Source organism: Rhinopithecus bieti, unplaced genomic scaffold (assembly GCF_001698545.2).
Source record: "Rhinopithecus bieti isolate Rb0 unplaced genomic scaffold, ASM169854v2 scaffold_34281, whole genome shotgun sequence".
Lineage (NCBI taxonomy): Eukaryota > Metazoa > Chordata > Mammalia > Primates > Cercopithecidae > Rhinopithecus > Rhinopithecus bieti.
In genome coordinates this window covers 1,682,769-1,700,959 of record NW_016814762.1, presented here as the reverse complement: position 1 = coordinate 1,700,959, position 18,191 = coordinate 1,682,769, and the positions used below count along the sequence as shown (strand labels likewise).

Genomic DNA, 18,191 nt, shown 5'->3' with positions numbered 1-18,191 from the left:
GGTGGGCACCTGTAATCCCAGCTACTCGGGAGGCTGAGGCAGGAGAATTGCTTGAACCCAGGAGACAGAGGTTGCAGTGAGTTGACATGGTGCCACTGCACTCCAGCCTCGGTGATACAGTGAGACTCTGTCTAAAAAAAAAAAAAAAAAGAAAAGAAAATGTCTAAAAGCTGGTTGGCCTGTCCCCTGGACTGTTGTCTGGAAGAAAGGTGATGCCTGCAGGCATTCTCGCTGTGGAGTAGAGTGGATGTCCCAAGTTGGGCATGCCCTTGGAAAGGCCTCTGCCCTGCCTCAGTAACATTCCCTCCTTGAGTACCCTTGTTTTCTATTCCAGGACATCCTCTTTGATGCGAATACACACAAAGTGAAGAAGTTTGTTCTACACACCAATTACCCTGGGCATTATAATTTCAACATGTGAGTACACCTGTCTGTACCTTCCCCTCTGTAAAGTGAGTTTTGGACTGAAAACCCCAGGAAAGAGCTTGTGGCTTTGGGTGTTCACTAATTTATCTACATCTGAATTCTTGCTGTTTCATGGGAAGCGAATTTCCTGAGTGCTTGCTGTGTTCCTGGCACAGGGTCCAGTGCCTTACATCTCTCTGTTTGAACCCATTTTATAAATAGGGAAATCGGTTCAGAAAGCTTGATGTCTTATCCAAGGTCATAGGCTCTCCAGACCCCAGAGCCAAGATCTTTTCTGTTTGACTTCCGTGCCTAAATCTGGCCTCTCTCAATGAATACTATCAGGGGCTCAGAGCCAGGGCTTTGGACAGGTGTGTTTGGTTCTGTTTCTCCTGGGGTATGGGGTTGGAATATGGGAGTGGCCAGGCCTTCTAGGAGGCCTAGCCTTTACCCATCTGCCTTCTCTCCAGTTATCATCGCTGTGAGTTCAAGATCCCACTAGCCATAAAGAAAGGTGAGTAGTGAAAGCTCTCAGGGTAAAGGAGGGGTTTTAGAGTCTGTTTTCCACTATGAGAAGGGAGAAAGATCGAAGCAGTGGTTGGATGTGTAGAGCCTCTGCCCATGGCCTCAGTTCCTCTGGGGTGCACTCATTGTTCTGGGGGCTGCAGTGTTCTTGGTCTGAGTCTCCTAGAGGCCCTTGAGGCCTTTTCCTTTGACTGTGGGATTGCTGGCCTGTGGAGGGGGGAGTTTCTTATCTACAGATGATCATCCAGGGGCCCCCAGCCTATCCTTGTTGCCTGCCACCCACTGCCAGTTGGTGTAGCTCACACCTGACTGATCTCCCTTCACCCCTCCATCCTCTTCCACCCTGGAACTCCAAAACAGCCTGTTAGGCCTCCCCATGTACTCCAACCCCAGTGCAAAGGGACACCAGGTCTGGATCCTGCCTAGGGCTGGGGCCACAGGTAGGCTGGGCCAGCTACCAATCTGCCCTGCTGTCTTCTTTCAGAAAATGCAGATGGTCAGACAGAAACATGCACGACCTACAGCAAGGTGAGCACCTATCTTCCTACCTGGCACAGCCTGAGCATGAGGTGGACATGAGCCTGCAGGCAGCATGGGGCTGTGTCCTCTAGGCCAGCCATTGGTCACAGGCATGTTTATGTCCCTACTAACCCCTGCTCCCCCCTGTCCCTCTTGCAGTGGGACAACATCCAGGAGCTCCTGGGCCACCCTGTGGAGAAGCCTGTTGTCCTGCACAGGTGAGCGGGAGTTTGATGTCCCCGGCCACCCCACCTGACTCCTCAGAGCCCAGAAAGCCCAGGGAAGCCTGGCATAGTGGATGTTGCTTAAAAATTACAGAAGTTGCCCAGGTGCGGTGGCTCACGCCTGTAATCCCAGTACTTTGGGAGGCCGAGGCGGGCGGATCACGAGGTCAGGAGATCGAGACCATCCTGGCTAACACGGTGAAACCCCGTCTCTACTGAAAATACAAAAAATTAGCCGGGCGTGGTGGTGGGCACCTGTAGTCCCAGCTACTCAGGAAGCTGAGGCAGGAGAATGGCATGAACCTGGGAGGCGGAGCTTGCAGTGAGCCAAAATAGCACCACTGCAGTCCAGCCTAGGCAAAAGAGCGAGACTCCATCTCAAAAAAAAAAAAAGTACAGAAGTTTCTGGTGTTGCCACAAGCTTAATTCCTGCCCCACTCCACATTAGGAGTAAGTCAACTGTTCTCTGTGTTCACCTGTGATAGAGAGGCTGTCCCCAGGGGTAGCTCCCATCTCCCAACCCTACCTCCAGGTATGGGGGCCTTCTCACCTTTAGTTATGAATTCATAAGGAAGGAGGGGCTTGGCTGGCTGGCCTGGGCTGTCTTTTTCCCATCAAAGCTGCTGCCTGCTGACACAGCCCCATTCCTGGTTGCCATGCTGCCTGAGATTTCTCTCACTCGAGAGAGCCCTCTTGACTCCTCACCACCCTAGTCTAGTTCCACAGTAACTTTTTGTGCCCTGTAGGGTTCTGTATGTACGATTCTGAGTTGAGTGAGGCCATCCCTACCCCTAGGACCTTGCAGGCCTGTGTGGGAAACAGACATACACTCACAGCCATGAGACTACTGGCCAGTATCCCACACCCCAGAAAACACTGGATCCCTTGTTTCAAGGCTGTGGCCTCTGTCTGCCCCTCTAATTCTGAATTCTCTGGCCTCAGGTCTTCCTCCCCAAACAACACCAACCCATTTGGTTCCACATTCTGTTTTGGTCTTCAGCGAATGATCTTTGAGGTAAGCTGTGGAAGCCCTAGAAATAAACTGCCTGGGGGGTTGCTGGTCATGGCAGAGCCAGGTGAATGATGGAGTGAAACTGGGGAGGGCCTAACTGCCATAGTGGGCAGATTCATCCTTCTCCAGCAACCCTGTCTGCTGCATACCTGGCCTCCCCACACTTACCAGTGAAGGTTCAAAAATGATGTTGAGAAATCTGGGGTCACAGAGGCCAAAGCAGTGGTCTGTATCCAACAAGATGGGAGGTAATGAATCCCAAGTTTCTATCTGAAAACGTGAGTATAGCAGGGGAGGGAGCCACATGGCAAGTGGGGCCCACCTGAGGGTGTTGGGGGCCCTCCAGTGGCATGTGAACGAATGCACTGTAGGGGAGTGAGTGGCTCTGGAGGCCCCACTGACTTGGGAGAACAGTGAGCTGCCCTTGTTTTCCCTGTGGATGCGGTATCTCCAGCAGACACCAACAGTTCCAGAAGGACTGGACACATGGCCCTGGTAAAGGCTGCGTAAACCATTGAGAAACAGGCAGATCTCAGGTAGAGGGGGGCCCTTAGCATGAACCAGGGGAGGTTGAGGAGTTGGGAAGCCCAGCCCTTAGGTACAGGTGTGTCACACAACCTCCAGCCCTCATGCACAGGATCTGCCTACATCCCTCTACCCCTCCCCCTTGACCCACTGTCCTCTTCTCACACCAGGTCATGCAGAACAACCACATTGCCTCGGTGACCCTGTATGGTCCCCCTAGGCCTGGTAGCCACCTGAGAACAGCGGAGCTCCCCTAGGGACATCACCACCCATGCCCCTCTGTCCCGTGGAACTGTGCATCACATCCTGCTCAGTGGGCCTCTGTACCACCCTGTGGGTTTTCTTGGACACCTGGCCAGTGTTGAAGGGCTGTTGTGATGTTCTGAGGTTGGGCTCAGGCTGCGTGCTCTGCCATAGGCTGAGTGGCCCAGATATTCCTCTGTCCATCCTTGGCCTGCTGGTGCCAGCAGGGGACACAGACTGCAAAGAGAAGCACAAAGTTTGAGCCTTGATTCCTGGACCCAGGAGCTCTCAACAAACAAGCAAGGAGGCAGGACACGTCAACCCTTGTCCCATGCACGTTGGGAAGACTTGGGGCTCTTTCTGTGACTGAGGACATAGGCACCCAGGATAAGGACAAGGTCCTGCCTTTGGTCCCACATTGTCACACGACCCTTAAGGCAAGCAGGTAGCGTGTCCGTAGTACTTGGTTGCAACATTTGCACTACATCCACTTTAGTTACTTGATGAGCTGGCTGTGGCCAGGGTGACCCATCCGCCCTTCCCTGTTCCTTTCTTGCACGTGCTCCCTAGCTGGGCACACCAAACTGGTTGAAACACAGCTTTCTACCATCCAGGTACGTGCCCAGGCCTGGTTCTCACCCCTGTTGGAGTCAGCTTTCAAGATTGCCTGTGCCCCTGCTCTGCCCCAACCTGGCTGGCAGGGCTGCATGTTTCCATGCTGTTTGCCTCTTTTATTTAATGCCAAAGTTTTAGCCAAAGACATCTTCCTACTTCTGTTGTGTTTCAGCATTCTGTTCTGCACTGTGGGCTGGCTCCCTGCCCCAACCCTGGGCACTGGCCCCTGGCTGAGCCATTTCATGGCTCAAAGCCTCTGGGGGCTCAAGGAAGGCTGGGCTGCTCAGTCCCTTCATGGGTCTTGCTAATGGAAAGTAGTATATATGTGCTTTAAAAATATTAATCCTTTTGAAAAGAATTGAGAAGAGAAATGTATAATTTTATCCCATTTTTAATATTTTGGTCTAGCAACTTGTGATACATAGATGACAATTTTGTGAGTTTTTCAAATGTGTGTACAGATTTTTGTAAATATGACTCTTTTGTAATTAACTCATGTACAGCCTCATCCTGTATAGTTTAATGATGAATGTGCAGGGGACCTGCCTCAGGCTCCTATATGGTTCCTGGGCCTTATAGCCAGGTTTGTGTGGCGCTCCCATGACTTTGTGACTGACTGGTGTCTTCCCATTTGGACTGTGGCCTGGCCAGAGCCCCTTGCATATCCCCACTGTCAGGGGTAGCCAGGACTGTTCCCATCCTCCTGGAATGTGGGAACCTTCCTTATCCCGTGCCCATATCCCCTCTCCAATAAAGCACCTGTGTTCTCAGCAACGGCCTGCCATGTGCTGTTGCTGGAATGTTTGTACTAAGTGTGGGTATTGGTTTTTTGAGCAAGGGGGTGAAGAATATGGGAAATTAATAGTGGTGGTGTCTCAGGGGAAGACATTCCTTGGCTCCTCTGAGGGGATACAGCCTCCAGTGGGAGACTGGCATTCTTGTGTGGGTTCAGGAGGTGGGGGAAGCCTAGGTAGGACCGTGCACTCATTTGTCCCTTATGTGTGGCTCCATCCCTGGTGCTCGGCCACGCCTGGGCCCAGGAGAGGTTGTGAGAAGCACAATGTCTGTTTTCAGATGAGCTGTGGCAGAGTGCCTGCCAGGTTCATGAAGGCTGTGGCAGCCGGAGCTCCTCCACCTCTCTGTGGGGCCTGGCCTTGAGAGCCTCTGCATGCGTCCGCGTCAGCCTAGAGGTTCCAAATCCAGCAGTGTGGTAGGATTCCATGAGTCCCTGCCACCCCACCTGAACACACCTCTGTGCTACTAGGAGGACCAGACATGTCCATTGCTCTGGGACTTGTTGGACAAGAGATGGTCATCTACCACCCAGCCGTGGCTCGCTCAAAAGGTCACCATTACACAGGTTTCAACTGGTTCCAGCAGGGTGGACCACCAGGAGCCAGGCTTAACCCCCATCCCCTGGGATCCTGTGGAGACAGGCACCCGGTGATCGGGGAAGAACCACATACACGGCAATAATCTGCCTGGGAAACCGGCTCCATCTCGGGTCTGAGTTAGGACCTTGGGGCTGTAATGGGGAGCTAGGAGTCCCATTGGAAGGGGCCTGCAGCGACAGGCTGTGGATGAGCACAGGCTGGCCCATGCGGCCCATGCAGCAGGCGCCACATAAGCCAGATGTCAGCGGCCGAGAGCCGCGTGCACTACAACCAGCTTTTCGCGTAAAAGCAGGGGTCGAAGGAAGGTGCCCAGATGCGGCGCGGCTGAAGGCTGGGGGATGCCAAAGGTGCGGAAAGCAGGGTGAGGCTCGGGCGTGAGCCGCAGGCGCTGCAGACACATGCCCAGAAAGACGTCGTCGATCGGGAAGAGCTCGACCTGCGCACAGGCGCCAGCCAGGCGGTGCAGCGTGGCCCCGGAAAGCACAAAGCCACCGCCGCCCGCGTAGGGCGGATAGGCGGGCAGGCCGTACACGCCCTCGGGGATGTAGTACTTGCTAGCCCGCGTGCGGATGGGCCGAGCCTGCACAATTACGTCACCAGCAAGCAGGTCTTGCGCCGGATCCCGCGACTCCAGGAACTCCAGGAGATTCCCCACGTTCACGAACACATCGGCGTCGCCCTTAAAAACGAAGCGCACGTCGGGGCAGAAAGCTGAGGCCCAGGCTAGAAAGTGGATCTCCTTGAGCGTTAGGTTAAAAAAGGTGTCGTCGAAGGCCCAGAGCAGGATGTCCGCATAGGCAAGGCTCTCGGCCTGCAGCAGGGCGCGCCAGTGGGTTCGTGCCCCCTCCCCAACTTCGTAGGCCCCGCCCGAGCCTGCGCCCCTGGGCACGCCCAGCAAGAACACGCGGCGCACCAGCGCCCCCTGCACCCGACCCTCGGCGCCCCATGTCTGGCGCACGGCTTGGCGCCGCTGGAAGTCCTCTGCCACCGACTTGACAGCAATAAGCAGGTCTGGGCGGCCACCGGGTGCTCCGTCGCTGCGGCACTTGTGCGGTTGGTTAATGAGCAGCGGAAACCGCCGCTGGTCCTTGGCGCGCAAATAGCGGGCGAAGTCAAAGGGTCCTGGGGGCGTGGGCGGCACCGGTGTGTCTCCTTCATAGGCCGGTGGGGCTGCACCCGCGTCGGGTAATTGGAACGCGCGGGCCTGGGGGGTGGGCCTTGGTGCCGCCCTCCCTCGCGCTCTTGGCGCGCTAGTCGTCGGGGTCGCGCCGTCGCGCTGCGCGTAGAGTAGGAGACCCAGGGAGGCGCAGAGGAGCAGCGTGAGCGACGCGTCCCTGCGTAGGCGCAGCCTCCTCATCTCCACGCGGCCTGCGCCCTCCCTCCCCTGTAAGGGTCGCAGTCGGCGGCAGGGGGCAGGGAGCCCCGCCCTCCCCAGATGAGGGGGCAGGAGGCCACGCCCCGGGGGGGCTCCAGCGACCGGCAGTTGAGCCCCTCGTGTCGTTCTCCTCCTTCCGGCCGTGTCGCACCGCCAGGACAGGCAGCCTGAAGGGACGAGAAGTTCACCCATGTAGCCAACTCCTTGGCGGCCTCGCTCCGGCCCAGGACTGCGACCCAGGACCGGGCCAGGGAGACGGGAGCCGCGGCCCCTCCCCCGCCCGCCTCCCTTGTGCTGAGGCCGAATCCTTTCCACCCCTGCCATCCCCTCAACGTCCGGACCTGGGGTCCACGACACTCACACGCTCGGCCCTCGGAAGTGGCGCAGCCCCGGACGCCCTGGCCTCCGGGGCTCAGCGCAGGGTCCCAGGGGCCGCCATGGACCGGGCCCGAGCCAAATGCAGCGTTGGCAGGAAGGGGGACCGGTGCCGTGCCACGTGACCCTCCAGCTGTGCGCGCCCGGACATCTAGAGCTCAGCTCCGCCCCGGCGCCAGGAGCACTTCGGCCTCCGAGTGGGGACTAATCCCTGAGAGGGAGCCTCCTTACGGTCAGTCCCTCTGGGAAGGGCTGGTCTGGGTGCTCACATGCCAAATTCGCCTTTCCGGGGATTGGGAAGAAGCATCAACTCCTGTAGTTAGCTCCCCCAACTCTCCACTCTCCACTCCCCACTCCCGCCTCTCCGGAGTGGGGCGGAGCCTGGGCTGCTAGGAGACCCTGAGCGGGCCGGTTCCAAATGCGCATGAACCTGGCCACCATCCCGGGCCCGTCCTGCAAGCCTCTCCTCAGCGGCCCTGATTCCATGAGGCAGGGTGCATACGCTGCCCCGAGACATACGACATACGGCTGCCTTCTTACTCCTGGTACTGTCATGCTTCCCACCCCCAGTAAACACACGCATGGGACAAACAAGGCAGCCCACCCAATCCTTAGGACAACCCTGCCAGCAGCTCTCATTCATGCCCAAATGGGGGACACTGGGGGCTCCTCGGGGAGTTTAGTGACTTGCCCAGGATCAAAGGGCCAGAAAGCTCTGCCCCCAGGTCTTCTGAAATTCCGCCCAGGATTATTTTATCTGTCCTTGCCCCGCTCATCCATCCACTGGGATACAGAACAGGGGGCCAACCCAGTCTGCTTTAATTTCACAGGCAAGCACTTCAGCCTGTCTCCCCGAGGACTAATGGACCTGAGCCCAAGCCAGGTGCAGTTCTGAGTCCCCTGGTCTCCAGCATAGCCTTCTGCAGGTAGAAATGATCAGCCTGTGCTGCTGCAGGTCAGACTGGGCTGGCAGGGATGGGGACAGCTTGGGAAGACTCCTGGCAGAGGCCTTGGCTTAGGGATTGCTCCGGGATCCAGGTGGGCAGAGGTGCTCTGCAATGGAGAGCTAAGTCCTTGCCCAGCTCAGCTGCCAGTTCTCTCTTTCTTGGTCCCAGCCCATGTGGTGGAGCCTGGAATAGACAGCCTCCACCAGTCTCTTAAGAACCCAGCCCCATCCTCTGTCCAAGGGCTATATCTGCTCCTGATGGCTTCTTCCCACCAACGTTCAACCTTAAAAAGCCAACTCTGGCTGGGTGTGATGGCTTATGCCTGTGACCTCAACACTTTGGGAGGCTGAGGTGGGTGGATCACTTAAGGTCAGGATGTCGAGACCAGCCTGGCCAACGTGGTGAAACCCCCTTCTCTACTAAAAATACAAAAATTAGCCAGGCGTGGTGGTGGGCACCTGTAATCCCAGCTACTCAGAGGGCTGAGGCAGGAGAATTGCTTGAACCTGGAAAGTGGAGGTTGCAGTGAGCCAAGAACACACCACTGCACTCCACCCTGGGGAAAAGAGTGAGACTGTCTCAAAACAAAACAAAACAAAAGGCCAGTCACGGTGGCTTACACCTGTATTCCCAACACTTTGGGAGGCCAAGGCAGGTGGATCACTTAAGTCCAGGAGTTTGAAACCAGCCTCGTAGCCAACATGGAGAAACCCTGTCTCTGCTAAAAATACAAACATTAGCCAGGTGTGGTGGCACATGCTTGTAATCCCAGGTACTTGGGAGGCTGAGGCAGGAAAATCACCTGAACCTGGGAGAGGAAAGCTGCAGTGAGTCAAGATCGTGCCACTGCACTCCAGCCTGGTGACAGAGTAAGACTCTGTCCAAAAAAAAAAAAAAAAAAAGCCAACTCTCCACCCTGAGCCTCACTCTTTCTGGTCACGAAGTAATCAGGAGTCCTCTGCTCCAGCTTTCCCCGCGGCCTCACCTCCCATTCCCTCCTGTGATAAAGCTTCGGGCTGCCTCCACCATGACTCAGAAAGACCCCTGCCTGGTAAGCTCCTTTTAACAGAGTCCAACAGACGCTCCTCAGTCTTCACTCCATTATAGCGGGTGGATAATCCCCTGGTTTCCAAATCTCCTGGTTTTCCTCCTTTGGCTGTTCCCATTCTGGTTGGTGTCCTTCAGGACATCCCCTGGGGCCACCCCACCCACTCTCACTTGTCTATTCATCAATCTTTAGATTGGACCCTTGTCCTGAACTCAGAACTACAGACCCAGCTGCCCTCATACTCTCTCCCTGGATGCCCTGCAGGAACATCATGCTCAACTTGTCCCAAACAGAGCAAGCACTTCACTTCCCCCGGGGCCCCATCCCAGCAGGCAGTCCCACCCACCATCCAACTGGCAAAGGCAGAAACTTGGGGTCCTCTCTCAGCCATTCCTCACTCAGTGTTACCAGGCCTGTTGTTCTTCCACCCACACAGCTCTTTGTGGTCATCCCCTGCCCTCCATCTCTGCTGCTGCTGCCCCAGCCTGGGGCCACCATTTCCCCCACCCCCATCCTCATCAACCTCCCAGTCTTGGCCAGGTGCGATGGCTCATGCCTGTAATCCCAGCACTTTGGGAGACCAAGGTGGGTGGATTACCTGAGGTCAGCAGTTTGAGACCAGCCTGACCAACATGGAGAAATCCCATCTCTACTAAAAATACAAAATTAGCTGGGCATGGTGGTGGGCGTGTGTAATCCCAGCTACTTGGGAGGCTGAGGCAGGAAAATTGTTTGAACATGGGAGGTGGAGGTTGCAGTGAGCCAAGAACGTGCCATTACACTCCAGCCTGGGCAATAAGAGCGAAGCTCCATCTCAAAAAAAAGGCAAAAAAACAAAACAAAAAAACCTCCCAGTCTTAACTTCCGAAACCCTTCAAAGGCTTCTCACTGGCCTCATTGAAAAACCCACACCCTGTAAAATGGCTTATCAGATCCCCCCACACATGTGATCAGCCTCAGCTCCTGGTCTCAGCAAATCCACCAAACCACGGATCCAGACACTTTTAACTGTCCTTCAAACGTCCCTCTCTCTCATCTTCCTCAAGCTCTTGCCTAAGGCTGTCGGTGCCCCGAACATTGCCCTTCTCTTGATACCCCAACCCTATGCCTGCTCACACTCATCTCCAGGAAGCCTACTACCTGTCCCCTGTCCAGGTTAGGCTCCTTCCTCCATCCTTCACAAATTTTTTTTTTTTTCAGGGGGCGGGGATAGGGTCTCACTCTGTCACCCAGGCTGGAGTGCAGTGGCTCAATCACATCTCACTGCAGCCTCAACCTTCCACACTCCAGGGATTCTCCCACCTCAGCCTCCTAAGTGGCTGGGACTACCCAGGCTGGTCTCAAACTCCTGAGCTCAAGCAATCCTCCCGCCTCTGCCTCCCAAATTGTTGGGATTACAGGTGTAAGCCACTACTACTTGTATGTCTCACATCAAAACCCGTGTTATACTTTATTATCATTGCTTTACATTCGGGGTCCCACGCTGAGTGTGAGCTGGGGGCAGGCAGGATTGATTCGTGTTTTACTTCACTGCAGTATCTGCAGCACCCAGGATGAAGTCCAGGACACCAAAGGTCAAGGTGCTTCATGAGTGAAACTGTAAGGGCTGGTTGTAAGCTCCGCTTCTGGGTGGGAGAAGGTGAGGTTGATCTCCAAAGCAGGTCTCCACAGCCCCACACTCTATCAAAGTACCTGAGGCAGAATCCCCAATGGTGCACCCCCAGCAGGCTCAGTGGGTGCTGGTCTGGCTCCTGGGGAAGGCAATCAACTCTGCCCCAGCAGGTCCAGCAGATAGGCCAAATGGGGTTTCAGGGTCCCATGGATGGACAGGGGTTCAGCAATACCAGCAGAAGAAACCCTAGGACCATCCAGGTTCTCCCAAACGCTGGCTGCACCCCTGGTCTAGGCCAGGCCGCCGTTGGGATCGGTCAGGCCCAGCAAGTCCTCTGCCAGGCTGGTGAGCTCGTTCTCCTCAAGTGCCTCGACCAGGCGCTGCAGCGTGGCGCGGCGGCCCTCGGCCTGCACGAAGCGCCGCAGCAGTTGGAAGGCCTGCTCGTACAGTCCCTCGCGCTCGTACTCGTAGGCCAGCGAATCCAGCGCCGGGTCCCGCAGCGCCCGGCAGCCCCGCTGCAGCGAACGCCCCACCTTGCGCCATTTGAGGCCCACGGAGCGCGCGAACGTCTGTTGGTCCTGCAGGCTCAGCGGCCGGTTCACTGCGGAGGGAGTGGGAAGCCGGGTGAGGGCGGGGACCTCCAGCGCCGGTCCCACCCATCCCCACCCGGCAACGACCCCTGCCCCTCCCCAGACTCCAACCTCCTGGTGACCCTGCCTCTCCACCTGTGCCTCACCTACAGGCTGACCCTGGAACAGAAAAGTCTGGGCAGGTGGCGGCTTCACCTCCGACAGAGAGGGCACCGGGGGCTGCGAGGGGGCCGATGTGACCTCCCGGTCGCCACCCTGGGTCCCCGAGCCGCACTTCAGATTTCGCAGCGCATCCTCCAGCTCGGCCAGTTCTTCATCCCGGAGCCGGTCGGGCTAGGGGAAGGGAGCGTGCAGTCACGAGGGACTTAGCCGTGGATTCCCGCCCTACACCATCCTGACCCCAGCCCGGCCGCACCTGCTGGGCTAGGATACAACTCAAACAGCGCTCCTCGTCCTCCAGCAAAGCGTCCAGCCGCTCGGCGCCGGCGCGCAGCTCCAGTTGCAGCGCCACGGAACGCTGGGCGAGCGCGGCCGCCAGGCTCCTCTGCAGCGCGGCGCGCAGCGCCCCCTCGCGGTAGGCGCGGAGGAAGCGGCCGCAGGGCTGCCGCCCGCAGAATCGCAGCTGCACGATCAGCTGCGTGTCGCTGCGGTGGATCTTCAGCATCTGCAGCACTTCCGGGCTCCCGCCGCTCTCTGCGGAGGCGGGCAGTCAGGCGCCTGGCGGTCCCCAAGCTCGGTCGTTCTCCAAACGGCCGGAGGAGGGGTGAAGCCCGTGGTAAAGCCCCGCGTCCCATCCCCTGACCTAGGGTGCAGGTACCCCAGAGTACCCAGCTGGGAAGCAAAATTGGGATACAAACAGCAACAACCCAGAAAGAAGACCAGGACCTGTCACAGGGAGCACCCCAAGACAGAGTGGGTGCCACCTAGTCCCAGCTCCCACGCCCCAAATGAGGGTTGACAAAAGAGAGGGACTTCGAAGCACAGAAAAGGGGGCGTGTGCCCTGGGCAACCAAGCCGTCTGGGTAGGGGGCCAGCAGGGCAGAGGAGGGCGGGAGGTCTCAGGTCTTCAGCCTCCACCAAGCGCGGCTCCCACTGCTCAGGAAGAAGAGCGGCGGCTGTCGCCGCTCTGAGGCCATGAACAGATCCCCCAACCCGCTTCAGCCTCCTGTGGCCTCTGCCCTAAGATGGGAAAGGGGGGCCTGGAAGGGTAGGTACTGGGGAGGGGTCTTGAGCAAGGAGTGCTGCAGTAAGAGAGGAAAAGAGGAGAGAGATCCACAATGAGTAGAAAGGAGTGAGCCGGCTGGTGGAGGGGGGCGGGGATGGAGCAAGAGACGTTAGTGCACAAATAGGTAAATCATACACAGACGAGGACACACGTCTACCGTCAAGGTCATGCCACAAGCAGAGAAGAGAGTCTGCACAGCCAGGGGTCCTCCATCTTGCTCCTCCCACCCTAAATCTTCTTAAAGGTGGCTAAGCCCAGGCCCACCCACAAAATGCCCCAGGCCACCCCTTCCTCTCCATATGCCCACCCACCCACGCACCTGCCAAGGCAGCCTGCAGAGCCCTGTACACTGCCACCTTCTGCTGGGGGTGCGCGTAGGCATCCGACAGGACCACCTTGTCCAGCGAGGATTCCACAAACAGGTATGCGCTGCCCACCCACTCTTCGTGCCCATTTTGCCCAGCTGCCATCTCACCTCCTGGAGATGCAGACAGTCGGGTATCCAGCTCATCCCCCCTCCCTCTGCCCTGGAGACAACCGTCCAGCCCCACGTGGTTCAGCTGTCCCCACCACAGTAACCTCAAGTCCCACATGGTTCAGTTGTCCCCACCACTGGTTGGCATACTTGGGACAGGAGTTCACCATCTCACAGGAAGCCCCTTGAGCTCCTGGCTCTGTACTGAGTCCCGCCCACCCCAGGCTTGCAGTGAGGACTGTCCCTCCACTGCCTTCTCAGCGAAAGAGCCCAGGGTCACAGTGGAGGGGGAGCAGAGGCAGATCCTGCAATGGGGCTTCTCTGCCTCCTCCTCAGGCCTGTGTGTCTCTCTTACCAACATGGACAAGAGACATCTTCATGCTGGATGGTGCTTATGCCCCAAAGCCAACAAGACCCATATCGTCCTGGCCTTGCCTTCTGAGTAGACTTGAGCCCAGCGTCTTTGGAGGACCTCAGCCTAAGACTAAACCTCCTGTCTTCACTTCGAAGGACACCTGTAGTTTGAATCTACCCAGATTCCCTCCCGAAAGTCTGACTTACCTTAGGGACTTCCCTCCTCCCTCTTCTCAATCCATGTGCCTGTGTCCCACTCCCTAGTTCCAGGTTGGGCTTGTGCACCAGACCTGGCTAATCTGCACATTCCATTCACATTTCTGCAGTGATTAGTTCAGGGCAGGCTGTAGGACTCAAGTTGGACCCATGAGAATCAACCCTGCAATTCTGGTTGAGCCAATAGGAAAGAGGCACTACTTTCCCTTCCCTTGGGGCTGAACTGGAAGGAAGAGGTAGCTCTCCTCTAATACTGCTTGGGAAGAGTCTGGCTGGGAATGAAGCTGACACAGAAAGAAATAGTCAAGAGATGGAGCAGTGCACTCCCAACCATACTACGCCCCTGGATCCAGCTGTTCCTGAAGCCACTGCACCCTGGACTTTTCAGTTATGTGAGCTAAATAATTCTTTTTTGTTATAAAGCCCTTGGAGTTCGGCTCTGGTCATTCCCAACACAAATTGTTCTATTCCTTCCCTGTCCAGAAAAAGCCAGGGCCCCTTGGTGCTAGCATAGTATCTCCTTCCTCCATCTTCTGACAAAAACCTAGCCCTGGACCAGCCGAGGCAAAATTCCCAGCCAGGGAACCACTGCACTGACCCACAGCTCAGTGGTCTCCCAGTTACTACCCCATGAGACAGCAAGCAAGAAACTGCCCTCCCTCTTTCTCCCCACCTTACCCTTTTCCTAGAATCATGGGATCAAGGCCCTGCCCCATCAGTCACACTCCTGCACTCTCCAGTCATCAGGGTTTATATATGGTGGGCTAGGAGGAGTGTTGAGTGTTAGCTATGGGGCAGGACAGATGGGGTGGCCCCAGCTGCCATCTGTTTACATGAGGAACAGGAAGCTATCCCCCTGGCCTCGCAAAGTGCTGGAATTACAGGAGTAAGCCACTACTCTCGACCTTTGTTTTTTAAATTTTCTTGTTTTTGAGACAGGGTCTTGCTTTGTCACCCAGGCTGGAGTGCAGTGGCACTATCACGGCTCACTGCAGCCTTGACCTTCCTGGCTCAAGCAATCCTCTCACCTCAGCCTTTCAAGTAGCTAGGACTTTAGGCATGCGCCACCAAGCCTGGCTAGTTTTTGTATTTTTAGTAGAGATGGAGTTTCACCATGTTGCCCAGGCTGGTCTCAAACTCCTGGGCTCAAGCGATCTGCCCACCTCAGCCTCCCAAAGTGCTGGGATTACAGGTGTGAGGCACCACACCTGGCCTCCTAATCTTTTCATAGAAAACATTAATACTGTGTACTTACGCCAAACCACAGTCTGGATAGTAACAGGAAATTTGCATTTTGTTTATCTCTGGGCAGGATGGAGGGAGGTAGGTGGGGGTGGGGAAGGATTGTGGGTGATTTTTATTTTCTTTGTATTTAGCAATATTTTCTGCTTTATGTGAAGTAGACACATTTTCTTTGTATTAAAAGAGCAAAATAAATTTGTTTTCTTTAAAAGCAAACCAAGAAAAAATGAGAAACTCTGCAGGTGACAAGTGGGTCCATGATAGGGAGCCAGCCATGGAGGTGAGATAAGGGGGAGTCCTAGGAAAGTGGCCTGGGGAGTAGGAGAGAGTTCCCTCTTTCCTCTTTCACCTCTTCCTAGCCCCTTGACTTGGGAGTGCTGACCCGATGGTTGTGGTCCCACCCCAAGGGGTGGAAGTGGGGACCAAACGGGACCAGTGTCTGCCCATCAGGTCTGCAGGGGAGTGGGGGGAGGCGGGGAGTACTGGGAACCTGGAGACTGGGGATGCTTCCTCACACCCACTAGTACCAGACCGATGGGGGAGGTAAGCCAGGCTGGAGGTCGAGTTAACAGGGTAAAGAGGCCAGGGCCCTAGTTTCGCATCCGCCGATTGGCAGCTCTTCTAACGTGTTCTTTCACAGAAGCCCCTCCTTGGGAAGCCCCGCGCCCCACCCACCCGGAGTCGTCCCTTTTTGGGCCAGGCTGAGGCTTCCAGGCTGGGTCCTGAGAACGTTTGGTGGCCAGAGACTGTGGGGCACTTGGGTACCGACCTAACAACGTCTGCCCCTATTTCCAGGGGCGAGCCATGCACGGTGCCCCTTGAACACTTAACAGTCCCGGGGCAGCCCCACCTCTGGCTGGGTGGACAGGGACAGCCTGTGGGCGTGGCCCAGAAATGAAAGCCTGTGACTCCTTGCGACCCACAGGGCACACCCCCTACTCAGCTACGCAGCTCCCGAGCGCTGGAGGGGAGCTTCCCAGGCTCCCACTAGCCCACGCTCAAGCTGGGGTTTCGCACGTGCGATCGCCTGGGGTGGACAGGGGAGTCTCCGCTCAAGGAGGTGTTCAGAACCACCCCTCCTCCCCCACCCTCTCTCCTGCAGGGCCCTCCTGCCCCTCGAAAGCGCTGGCAGGGACGAGGAGCCTGCGGGGGCCAAATTCAGTACCGCCCCCCGCCTCCCACGGGAACAGCCCAATAGGCCGCCACCACCAGCTGGCTGGAGCAGCCGCCGGTGACATCTGCGCCGCGCCCACGCTTCGGAGCCAAGATCCACCTCCGCTCCCGCCCGCACCGTGCAGCCCACCCACCCACCCACCCGCTGCACTAACCTGGCCGCCTCGGCTGGGCCTGGGTTCCCACGCCCGCCAGGCTCCGCTCTACTCGCGCCGCTTCCGGGTGTGCGCGGAGGCGCTGGGGCGGTGCCCTAGCCCGAGCCTCCCAGTCCGCCCGCGCGTCCTACTCGGCGGGCTCCCGGTGGCTGCTTCCCGCCCGCTGCCCTCTGCTGCCAGTCCCCTGTCCCGGGCAAAGCCCATCTGGTCAGCTGAGCAGGTAAGACACCAGCGCCCAAGGTTAGACGGCAGGAAGACCGGGACTTTGGGGGTTTGCGATTCTTACGAGGCCGGGGGCTCGAAAGAGCGAGAGCTGCCAGATTTCGGTAGATCAAGGGAGCGCCCCCTGGAGACCAGATTTTCCGGTGCCCCTGGGGATCCCAAGATCGCTGCTACCAGTGGGCACTCAAAACGGGGTGCCCGGTACAAGCCCGGCCGAGCGTATCTGAAGCCCCAGGAAACACGTGGCACAAATTCCGGGAAAAACTGTTAGCCCGGAAGATGTGGGAACATTAACTGAAGAGTAGTGTGAAGCCTTGTGTACGCAAACCTTCAGGAACCTTAAAACAAGATTGGCGGCCGGGCGCAGTGGCTCACGCCTGTAATCCCAGCACTTTGAGAGGCCGAGGCAGGTGGATCACCTGAGATCAGGAGTTCAAGACCAGCCTGGCCAATATGGTGAAACCCCATCTCTACTAAAAATACAAATACTGGCCGGGCGCGGTGGCTCCAGCCTGTAATCCCAGCACTTTGGGAGGCCGAGACGGGCGGATCATGAAGTCAGGAGATCGAGACCATCCTGGCTAATACGGTGAAACCCCGTCTCTACTGAAAATACAAAAAACTAGCCGGGCGAGGTGGCGGGCGCCTGTAGTCCCAGCTACTCGGGAGGCTGAGGCAGGAGAATGGCGTAAACCCGGGGGGCGGAGCTTGCAGTGAGCTGAGATCTGGCCACTGCACTCCAGCCCGGGCGACAGAGCGAGACTCCGTCTCAAAAAAAAAAAAAAAAAAAATAAAAATTTTAAAAGACCGGGGGGGGGCGCGCCTGTAGTCCCAGCTACTCGCGAGGCCGCGGCAGGAGAATCTCTTGAACCCGCGAGGCGGAGGCTGCAGTGAGCCAAGATCTCGCCACTGCACTCCAGCCTGGGCGACATAGCTAGATTCCGTCTCAAAACAAAACAAAACAAAAAGAAAAAACAAACAAACAAGATTAGCAACTTCAAAGAGGACGCACACTTTCCAATAACCCATCCCCCTCTAAAGGCTGCTCTCCAGGGTGGGTCTGCGGAGTTCCAGCCAAACCCAAATTGACCAGCGGGAGCCAGGGCTGCTCAGGGGTCGGCATTTGAAAATTGAGCCCCTCAGGCACCAGAACCGTCAGGTCCCAGAGCCCCAAGTTTTTTTTCATCCTGTGGGGCTGTCTTAGGAAGCAACCAGGACATCTCCCCCGCTAGGCGGAAGTGGGGAAGGAGGCGGGGAAAGAGCCTCCCCTCCGGGGGCGGATCCAGCTTTGCCCCGCCCACGCCTCGCTTCCTGATTGGCTCATGGTCCCTGACAAGGAAAAGTCTACATTAACGCTCCCGCCTTATTAACCCTGTAGTCACTTTCTACTAACCGGCGGGGTTAAGAAGGGGTTTCTCAGGCCGGGCGCCGTGGCTCATCCCCGTTATCCCACCACTTTGGGAGGCCGAGGCGGGCCGTTCGCTTGATCGAGGCGGGCCAAGAGTTCGAGGTCAGTCTGGGCAACAAAGCGAGACCTCGTATCTGCAACAAAATTACAAAAATTAGCCAGGCGTGGCTGTAGTCCCAGCTACTCGGGAGGCTGAGGTGGGAGGATTGCTTGAGCCCGGGATACAGAGGGTGCAGTGAGTTGTGATTGCGCCACTGCACTCCAGGCTGGGTAAAGTGGGAGACACTGTCTCAAAAAAAAAAAAAAAAAAAA

General features: G+C 56.9%; 4 protein-coding genes across 10 annotated transcripts in view; 2 read left to right on the top strand and 2 right to left on the bottom strand.

Moving 5' to 3' along the window:
- Positions 1-4,881, top strand: part of PHAF1 (phagophore assembly factor 1) — a 43,348-nt gene extending 38,467 nt beyond the window's left edge. Inside the window, exons 12-17 of one of the 3 annotated variants that reach the window (XR_001881520.1) lie at positions 335-417; positions 876-919; positions 1,415-1,458; positions 1,609-1,667; positions 2,616-3,221; positions 3,381-3,473. Coding sequence is in view for 2 of the 3 variants with exons in the window: in XM_017852319.1 (XP_017707808.1) it covers positions 335-417; positions 876-919; positions 1,415-1,458; positions 1,609-1,667; positions 2,616-2,688; positions 3,381-3,467 (390 nt within the window). In the remaining variant the exon portion in view is untranslated. Of the gene's footprint in view, positions 1-334; positions 418-875; positions 920-1,414; positions 1,459-1,608; positions 1,668-2,615 lie in introns of all 3 variants that reach the window. The other 2 variants (XM_017852319.1, XM_017852320.1) reach the window with 2 other exon arrangements.
- A 725-nt stretch (positions 4,882-5,606) lies between these two features.
- B3GNT9 (UDP-GlcNAc:betaGal beta-1,3-N-acetylglucosaminyltransferase 9) lies at positions 5,607-7,289 on the bottom strand. The gene is given in 3 exon segments (XM_017852321.1): positions 5,607-5,765; positions 5,767-7,004; positions 7,199-7,289. Coding segments are annotated over 2 exon segments (1,212 nt in total). The 5' UTR covers positions 6,820-7,004; positions 7,199-7,289.
- On the top strand, positions 6,898-8,503 carry LOC108515359 (putative lung carcinoma-associated protein 10). Its single transcript, XM_017852193.1, has 3 exons — positions 6,898-6,956; positions 7,065-7,444; positions 8,043-8,503. Exons 1-3 carry the CDS (start codon positions 6,898-6,900, stop codon positions 8,105-8,107), a joined length of 504 nt encoding a protein of 167 aa, XP_017707682.1. The 3' UTR covers positions 8,108-8,503.
- A 2,128-nt stretch (positions 8,504-10,631) lies between these two features.
- TRADD (TNFRSF1A associated via death domain) lies at positions 10,632-16,859 on the bottom strand. Of its 5 annotated transcripts, none has more exons than XM_017852315.1 (5): positions 16,250-16,859; positions 12,954-13,112; positions 11,825-12,102; positions 11,556-11,742; positions 10,632-11,420 (listed from the first exon to the last, which is right to left on the bottom strand). In XM_017852315.1, the coding sequence occupies exons 2-5, from the start codon at positions 13,102-13,104 to the stop codon at positions 11,110-11,112; spliced, it is 927 nt and encodes a 308-aa protein (XP_017707804.1). In that variant the 5' UTR covers positions 13,105-13,112; positions 16,250-16,859; the 3' UTR covers positions 10,632-11,109. The 5 variants fall into 5 exon arrangements, with proteins under 5 accessions (XP_017707804.1, XP_017707806.1, XP_017707807.1 ...); XM_017852317.1 differs by having other exon boundaries at positions 11,825-12,650; positions 16,250-16,857; XM_017852318.1 differs by lacking the exon at positions 12,954-13,112 and having other exon boundaries at positions 16,250-16,857.
- Positions 16,860-18,191: the final 1,332 nt, after the last annotated feature.

Coding starts and splice junctions, on each gene's coding strand:
- LOC108515359 (XM_017852193.1), top strand. CDS start 6,898: ATGAGGGGGCAGGAGGCCACGCCCCGGGGGGGCTCCAGCGACCGGCAG. Junction 6,957..7,064: donor GACCGGCAGTTGAGCCCCTC/GTGTCGTTCTCC, acceptor GCTCCGGCCCAG/GACTGCGACCCAGGACCGGG. Junction 7,445..8,042: donor TGAGAGGGAGCCTCCTTACG/GTCAGTCCCTCT, acceptor TTAATTTCACAG/GCAAGCACTTCAGCCTGTCT.
- TRADD (XM_017852314.1), bottom strand. CDS start 13,227: ATGTGGGACTTGAGGTTACTGTGGTGGGGACAGCTGAACCACGTGGGG. Junction 12,103..12,953: donor TCTGCAGGCTGCCTTGGCAG/GTGCGTGGGTGG, acceptor CCGCCTCCGCAG/AGAGCGGCGGGAGCCCGGAA. Junction 11,421..11,555: donor GTTCCAGGGTCAGCCTGTAG/GTGAGGCACAGG, acceptor CTCCCTCCGCAG/TGAACCGGCCGCTGAGCCTG.